This window comes from Phalacrocorax aristotelis, chromosome 1 (assembly GCF_949628215.1).
Source record: "Phalacrocorax aristotelis chromosome 1, bGulAri2.1, whole genome shotgun sequence".
Classification (NCBI taxonomy): domain Eukaryota; kingdom Metazoa; phylum Chordata; class Aves; order Suliformes; family Phalacrocoracidae; genus Phalacrocorax; species Phalacrocorax aristotelis.
In genome coordinates, this window is record NC_134276.1 from 178216049 (window position 1) to 178224856 (window position 8808).

At 43.1% G+C, this 8808-nt stretch overlaps 1 protein-coding gene across 4 annotated transcripts in view; it reads right to left on the reverse strand.

Annotated features, from left to right (window-relative positions):
• TBC1D15 (TBC1 domain family member 15) overlaps nt 1–8575 on the reverse strand; it is a 33889-nt gene extending 25314 nt beyond the window's left edge. The window contains exon 1 of one of the 4 annotated variants that reach the window (XM_075080792.1): nt 8379–8575. In XM_075080792.1, the coding sequence (XP_074936893.1) occupies nt 8379–8402 (24 nt within the window). In that variant the 5' untranslated portion in view covers nt 8403–8575. Of the gene's footprint in view, nt 1–7716; nt 8071–8378 lie in introns of those variants that run through there. The other 3 variants (XM_075080791.1, XM_075080793.1, XM_075080795.1) reach the window with 3 other exon arrangements.
• Between the last annotated feature and the right edge of the window lie 233 nt (nt 8576–8808).

The window sequence follows — 8808 nt, forward strand, 5'->3', positions numbered from 1 at the left end:
AATTTCTCTAGGTTTGAAAAGCCAGAGGGCCAAGCTACTGGGATTTATTCTTACCCAATAGCAGGTGCAATCTTGTATTTATTTTTTCCAACTGTTATCAAGTATTTCATATAGAACAATTACACTTTTTAAATTCCATTATATCATTGAATAAAAAAGTTGAGTCACACATAGATGGGAATCTAGAAGACGCAAAATCTAACTAATGCGAAGACAGACATGGCATTCATCTTACAAAAGGTTATCTAAGAAGTGCTTTAACAGCTTATCCCACTGCAAAACAGTTTGGAAGTTACATCTCTGAATAATCTGAAATATCGAGCTGTTCTGTTTAGTGGTACTTGGTAATGTAACTATATAACTGAATTTGAATAAGCTGATTTTGAGAATCTGATTTTATAGTGGTAGCACCTGAAGATTAGCTACACCGGGTGGCTGTATTTCATGCAATATTCTTAGCATGCTGAAAATTCAAGAATACTGCTAAGTATTCTTATAACACCTTACGGTAAAATGTAGGTTTTGGTATATTTTCGTTTTCTGGTATTACAGCACTGGCAAGCTATCAGTCAATTCAAAGAGGGAAAGTTACATTAAATGACACAGACAAGTAATAAGTACTAAATAGAGTATCATGTTGAAAGATAGTACACCAATAGTTAGATTTTAATAAAAAAACATCCATTGGCAGACAACTGCTATAGCGCTGCGTAGCTCAACCCCACACACCATGTGGACCACAAAGGTATTTGCTCAGTACTTCCACAGTCAAGGCAAACGTCTGGTCCATCAGACATGGACCTCTTGAGCAGCCAGGAAAACAGACATTTCAAAACAGGCAATAGCGGCAAACACTGCTGCTTGCCTAAACAGCAGGTTACTGCAGAACATGTAAGATGAGTATCTTGAAATAAGATGTGGGAGAACAGAGAACAAATGTTGGAGGGCAGTCAGAAGCATCATTAAAATACCAAGGACTTGTGTAAGGTGTACATGCAGAATCTGTGTGGTAAGATCCTGGTATATATGGAGACAGTAGAAGGAACTAGATCTGAGCAGGGCAGGATAATGAGCCCGTTGCTCCCGCATTAGCAGTTAAAGTAAATATAACCCCCCAAACCCAACCAAAACCTGCATCAGTATTACCTGTCAACACCCCCTGCATAGGAAAGCAACCCGATCTCCTTTAAAGCCTGATAACTTTTTTACTTCAATGACAGAGACGTGTGATCTAGGAAGGCCTCATTATCCACCATGTGAAAGAATTCAAGAGTTTTAAGAAAATCATCTGTTCTGTTAGTTGATTATGATTCTTGTAATACACAAGACCAAAAAGCAAGCTACTGGCTTACCTTGTTTTTGTACTATTCATTATTTTACATATTTCATCATGGTCTCATTTTCTAAGGTGAGAAGTAGGTGGAGTCAAGCTCAATCTTTCTTTTCATATGATTAGAGCCTACACAATATTAATAAGCCCATCATGAAAAGACAAGTTCATGTTAATAAGCGCACACCACAGGTGACTAGATAAGGTGACATGTCCTGAGGATTTTTATCAAAACCCAAAGGTATTCCTCACCCCAACATTACAGCCCTTCAACCTATCCACCCAGTAAGAAACCTGTGCTCTGCACAGTCAACCAACTGGTCATGGAAACAGAACCCCAGGGAAGAAAAACAGCATGTGCTGCTTAGCTGCTTGAGGCCAGAAAGTTGCCCGGCCATGACAGGCCTAACTACAGATTTAAACAATGGTAGTTTTGTTTTCTTCTAAACCTATGTGCAAACATCTGTTGAACTGTCCAGAGATGCACATTCCTCAGGTTTAGATGTTATTACATACATGACACTCAGACCCTGCTTGTCCCAGAACAAGACACAAATGAAAAAACAACAGAACAGTGTTTGTCAAAAGCACACATCAACACAACCAAAGCAAAGGAAGATGCAATGTGACAGGAGCTAAACAACTTTGAAAATTACTCAATTTCCAACAAATTTTCATTCTGTCTTGTAGTTGTACATGTATCAGAATTACTCAAAGGTTTTCAGACATCTTACTAACTTAAAGCTACTTCTATGCAAAACAGTTTCCAGATTTATCTATCTACGGTACCCTTCAGTTTCTCAAATGCTTCACATCATAAGCATGACTCTCTAAGGAAACTTATCACTGTAAAAGGACTGAATTGGTAACTTTTTTCTATAAAGAAATGATGAAAAAGTAGGGAAAAAAGTTTGTATAATTTAAGTATTACTTTTTAATAATCTCAAAATTTCAAGTTTGAACTAATATGTACCTGAGAAGTTTATGTTCATAGGTCTTTCCTGCTTATCAAGCAAGTCCATGCTTGCAGACTGCAAGCATGACTTACACCACATTTATATTTCCAGTTCTAGAGAATAAAAACTAGTTCCATTGCCTATTTGATTCAGAATCCTCCCAAAACCTAAAAATTGATGCAAGAGTTTCCAAATGCTGCTAAGCCACCTTGACCTGGTTTTTTTTCCCCCATAGGTGCTACAGAAGTTAAAGGCGAATTCAGAGTTCATTCTAATCAGGCATTAAAAGCTCAGTACCACACAGAGACTGCAGCTATTCCATCTCATATACTGACAGAGGGTCTGTGAAAACTGGGAACCACAGCACAAAATTCAGGGAAGCTGCACAAAGGAATAGCACCTCCCATTAAAAAGAAAAAAAAGAAAAAAAAAACCAGCAACCCACCACAGGAAAGCAGCAGGATGTAGGCTCAGTTTACATACCATGCATATGATAGTTAAGGTTCTGGAAAACTGTTCAAGTATTTATAGTCCATGTCCAGCAGAAAATAACTTTCTGAAGTCCCACTGTTATCCTAATAACATTTTCTGATTGGTATCATTCTTAATACTGTAAGGACAGAGCATGGACAATTCATATCTCCAGCTTATCATGCTGTTTACAACAAGCAGTCAACCGGCAACGTTTGTATCTTTTTATTGCCAGGGACATGTGCGAGCAGGCAGCCTTCAACATAACAGCAACAATTACAATACGTGCCACAACACAAGCAAGGTTTTGTAATTAAATGCTTGCCATTTAGTGGCAATTTACAGCCCTGTGCTACCAGCTAGTGAAGGGTGACAACGCTACACCCAAAGACAATGAGGTGTAGGCAACAAAATAGGAGAGCTAGAATCTGGGGCTACCATGGAATAGGATGGTCCTGCCCTCCTCACCCATATATTTCCCACCCGACCTGTGCTGGGCACCTAAGTACTAGCTGATGTCATGTGCACTGATCATTCATACCTTATACTCTTGCTCCTACCTCCATCACACACCAAAAACCTGCCAAATGCAGGACATTGGAAAGAATGGAGAAGCACTGCAACTCTTCCAGCTAGTTAGACAGTCCCATCTTTCACACACTTCATACTCTCTCCCCATGTTCTTACCCAACTCACTCTCCTCTTCTGCCAGAGAGCACACCTCAGGGCCAGCATCACTCTGCCAAGAAGCCATCCAGTTTCTCATGATAAACGCAGCTTGCAGCACTTACACAGTGAATCAGCCACTGCTCTGGGATCATTAAGTAACTACGGCACTGTGCAAATCCTGATTTTAACAGCTTCCCAATAGCAGTTACTTCATTTTTGTGTCACATTAGAGATTCAGGTAAAGGACCTCACTATGGATTCAACAGCTTAGGCTGCAAGCAGGCAGCTCATGAGAAAGTGACCAAGTAAGAAAGTCTGAATGCTCCACAGACTACAAATTAAGGAAAAATTTTTCTGTCCACAAACATTAACAACAGATATAGCAGCTGCACAGCATCTTGTTTTCAGATTCTGACAGAAGGTAAACAGAACAAAAGAGGCAACACAGTAAGGAAACACCTACAGGCCAATAAAATAAATTCAATTTAGGCAATGGTTGTCCTGAGAGAACTTACATCCACAAAATAAAGTACCTTAGTTTAGAATTGTGCTTTAAGTTAGAAGAAATATAACTCAATTTTAAAATGTGCATTATGATGCTTTAATTTCCATCTCCCTCTTTGGAATAGCTGAGGTCTCCCCAGAGTTTATTCACATATGCACTGCTAAACTGCCTCTGGGCATGTCAAAGTACCTACTGCATCAACAGTCTGCTTTCAATGACCAGAGAGCAGCATATTTGGGTGCTCTGCAAAGCATGAAGCTAATGTTACTTGACCAACATGATCTACTGCTCCACAACAGACATCCCACAACTCCCAGCATTTGAATTGCAAGAAAAATATAAAGCCATTCCTTTGTGACTCATTTACTGAGCCTATGGCTCAATCTTTTTCTTAAGACAGTAACCTTTCATGCCCTGCTTGTCTTACAAGAGAGTAAAAAAAGTCTTAAAAACACCAAGTTTCTGAGCAGGGGAAAAAATATCCCACAAATACTGTTCATATTGTGACAAATATGAGAAAGCTCACAGCACCGGGAACCACATTAAGAAAGGTTTCCTGCTTGAATACAGTAAGTTTTCCAAGTTCTGTCTCAGGTGCACTGAAGATTTCTTGAAAACCACAAAGCATTTCTGCTACTTATGCGACAATAGTGGGATACCAATGAAAATACAAGTCTATTCAGGGCACCGAGAGTCAGCTTGGGGTGGTAACACACTATTTCTACTGTGAATGCTTCTGCAAGAGAAATCCTTAACGAAGGGAAAACAGAAAGAATATACAGAAATTTCAGAATTATCAGTGAACTGCTTTACATTCAGGCATAATAAACCTTAACTAAATTTGAAAGAGGCAAAGGCAGGTAAAGGCTTCTGTTCACAAAGAAAACCTGTGAATTACAAAATATTCACAAAGGATTATGATTTTGTATATAGTAAACGATAAAGGCTGAAAAAGTTACCATGAAGATTTTAAATCAGGTGCTTAATAAAATGGCACAACAATGTACAGTGTAGAAGTCTCTGCACCCCCAAATATAACTAGTAGAAGGTGCAGGAAGACACTGCCTACACCACCAAATATATATACATCTAAAATAATCCACTATATCTGTGCCAACAAACTACCTGAAGGTTGCAAAGCTCACTGTAACAGACCATATTTTAAACCTCTTTGCTGGTCCTGGCTATAAAATAAAATTAAAAAAAAAACCTCAACAACAAACACCCCCACCCCCAACACTACAGCATTTACAACATTGTTTAGTAGTAACTACAGCACTACTTGAACACCGGTAGTTGTTGAACTGGCCAAACATCTGAGCTTAGACCTGAAGCTCAGATGTTCAGCCTATCAAAGCTCTGAAGCTTTAACTTCAAGAGCAAGGGCACAGGCAAGTGAAAAATAACTTCTCTGACAGCCCACGTGCCAACTGGTAACTTGAGAAAGATCTGACAGCCCATGTGCCACCGATACTCTGAACTCCAAGAACATAAAACAAAAATCGTTACTGTCTTTAGACCAGATGTAATAACAGCCTATATGCCAACAGACCAAAACTGAAGTTTGTACTTCCCCACACATGTAACTTTTGACCTCATTTTCTAACATGGTTTTCTGCTATAAGAGTGAGTCTAGAGTGGGTTCTCTGAAATAAGGAAAACTGCTATTTGCTAAGAAACAAAAAGAAAGAAAATATACCTGCTTTCATGCATAAAGTCAAAAGCACTGAAAACAAAAGATATTACTGCCAAGTTAGTTGCAGTAACTGACAACTCTAAGAAAGGGCAAAAAACCTGAAGCTTACACTGCTCTAGTGCAGATGCCATTAATAAGGAATGAGTCAGAACTCAACAGCATTAACTTCAGTTTTCTGGAACCGAGTTAACTGTATAGAGAAAAACACTGAAAAGAACCCTCTGAAATATGAAACAGTAAGAAAAAACAAATAGGACAAAAATCCAAGTACAGCAGTACCTACAGTTACCTGAAGTAACCAAATTTATAATTCATATTCCACTAGTGTATGGAGCAGAAACCAGAGACAGTATGAAATATCAGTGGATTCACAACTCTGATATTAATGACGTCTGGGAAATTAAAAAAAATGTGATAGAGAAGGGGAGAAGGCCAACAGGGTAAAAATGTAATAGAAACCACAACCTTATATGGTTTGCTGAAACAAGATTTCATGAAAGCTGAGACAATGCAGGCTATCACAGCTGCTTAATATATTGCCATATGTAATCCATGGGAATTACTTTGTGTAGTATCTTGCAGAAAAGAACATATGCATGAAAATGCATTACTTTCATGTGATAAGATCTGCCAAATGAGACTAAAGCACCCCACAAGCTAATGTCTACTACTCTTTCAGAAATTTACTACCTGAAACACTTCATTACAACACTGCTCAGCCAAGGAGAAAAGCATAATTAATTTAGGACACTGATAGCTTAGAAACACACCTAAGTACAAAATGTCTTAAGTGAGAATGTTGGGTCTATACAAACTCCACAGTGGTTTATTCCACCTGGAGTGAAGTTTCACTAGTTTGGGAGGCCTTCTAAAATCCTGCTGCCACCCAAAGGAACAATTTGGGATCCAACACACTCCCTAAACCAGTCGAAAGCTAACACAGCCAAAAATAAGCATACACACTCTTTGTATTATTTCACCTTGCTAATCAAATCAGAGATCAAATGAGTACAGCATCCAAGCAAGCAGAAGTGCAACACACAGGTGGGAAGATCCAGAGAATGACAGAACTGCTCCTACTGAGAGCAGTGAAACCTCAAACCAGCCCAATCACCTCATGATGTTTGGGAAAACGCAACTGTCGTTTTCTTCTCTGCATCAATAGTGACATGGCAATGAACGTTACTGAATTAGAAGTTGCGTTAACAGGTTGCGTTAGTATTGTGGACGTGGTATAACTGAAATGGAGTTTTGCAAGGTCTTACAGATTTAGTCTCAAGCAAACAGACTTTTTTTTTTTAAGGAAAAATGAATACAAAACAAATTTACAAACAACTAATCCACAATAGTTTTAGCCTCTCATATCAGTATGATAATATAGCTGCTTTCAGGAAAAACTTCCTGAAGAAGATTCTGATAAAATCCTACGTGGGGAAGAAAAAAACACTGCAAAATAAAAATATTTACCATCACCTGATAAACTGCTGGACTGAGCTTAAAGTGGGCAAAATCGAAAGAGTAACCTTTCTCTGTATACATGAAAACTGGATGTGCATAGCTAGATAGTTGGAAGGACAGTATGGCTACCTTTACGTTTACAGCACCTAAAAGCAGTAAAGAACTTTAAGTTGCAACAACTCCAACTAAACAAACCGCCTGCTCCACCAGTTCTGGTTGAAATGGATATGGTAAACTGGCACAAGTGAGATCTCTACTGCATTTTCCTGCCAGCTAAACACACTCCTCAGCACCCTCTGAGAAGCACAAACATGGCTAATTATGTACGTTCTCTTATGCCGAGATCAGCATGAGCTGAAACAATAATTTGCTGCCATATGCTGGGAAAGTGAAGCTGAAGACGATAATGCTCTAACCCTGGCTACTACACTCAGATTTTAAATCCTAGATAAAGGAGCCACGTGCTCAGGAGCCCGGCATTGCAAAGTAACTTTTAGAAGACAGAGTCACAGAATAAAAATGTTTCTACAGTAAAACCATAGGGACGCAATTTGGAGCCATTGGGGGGGAAGAAGGGAGGCAGAGGTGGTTGCCAACACCTTCCCTCCTGTGACCTCAAACCAGGACGGACCTCGGAATCCTTGTCAAGTTCTCCTGGTGCCTTGAAGAACACTCGGCAAGCATCGGCGGCATGTAAAAATCTTTACATTACCCGATTACCCGACTGCCATCGGGTCCAGCCGGGGTAGGCACCGGCGCTCCCAGCGCGCAGGCCAGGGAAAGGCCAGTGACGTCTAACGAGCACCTCGGGGACAGGCGGCCACGTAGACGGGACAAGCTCCAGCTCAGCCCCAGAGCCTGCGCCGCGGAGGCCAAGCCCCGGCCCCCGGCTGCTCGCCTCCGGCAGAGAGCGGCCTCTGCCTGCACCGGCACCGGCCGCTGCACCCGCCCGGCCAGGGCCCGTGTCCCGTCCCGTGTCCCCCCACCCCCCCTGCCGGCCACGACCTGCGGGGAGGGCCCGCGGCCCCCCGCACCGCCAGGCCCGCCCGAGGATGGGAGGGCCTGTGACCGCAGAGGCAGGCCCGGGCCCCGCCGTCCCGTGAGGGTATCCCGAAACTGCGGGGACGAAAGGTCCCCGCCCGGCCACGCAGGGGCCCGGCCGTCCCTTCCCGCGGCTCCCGCCAACGGGGAGACCCCAGCGCCGGCCACGACGCGGTGCCCCAGGGGAGAGGACGGCAGCCACCGCCGCCCCCGCGGGCCCGAGACGGGCCCGGCCCGGCCCGCCCCCGTTACCTTGCCGCTCGGAGGTGCCGCCATGTTGCCTACGAGTGTTTATGATGACGTTACGCCCTTCACGTGCTCCCCCGCCGCTCCACAACAAGCCCCGTCAGCCCCGCCGGGCGGGCGGCGCAGGCGCACTCGGACGGGGACGCCCCCACCCGGGGCAGGGAAAGGCGCGATGGCGACGAGCGGAACGGCCGGGCACAGCTGGGGGGCGGGGCTCCGTCCGCGGGGAGGGCGGGGCGAGGCAGAAGAGCCCCGCCCCCGCCGCACGGACGCTTCCCCGGGCAATGGCGGCGGGTTGTCAGCTTCCCGCTGCGCCGCCAGAAAAGAGGAGAAAATGGCGGGTTTATTTCTTTTTACCACAGGCTCCACGCTTTTTCCTTGGTCTTTTCGTTCATTTTCAATCCCCCGCAGGCATCTCTCTGCCAGACCGGTTGGT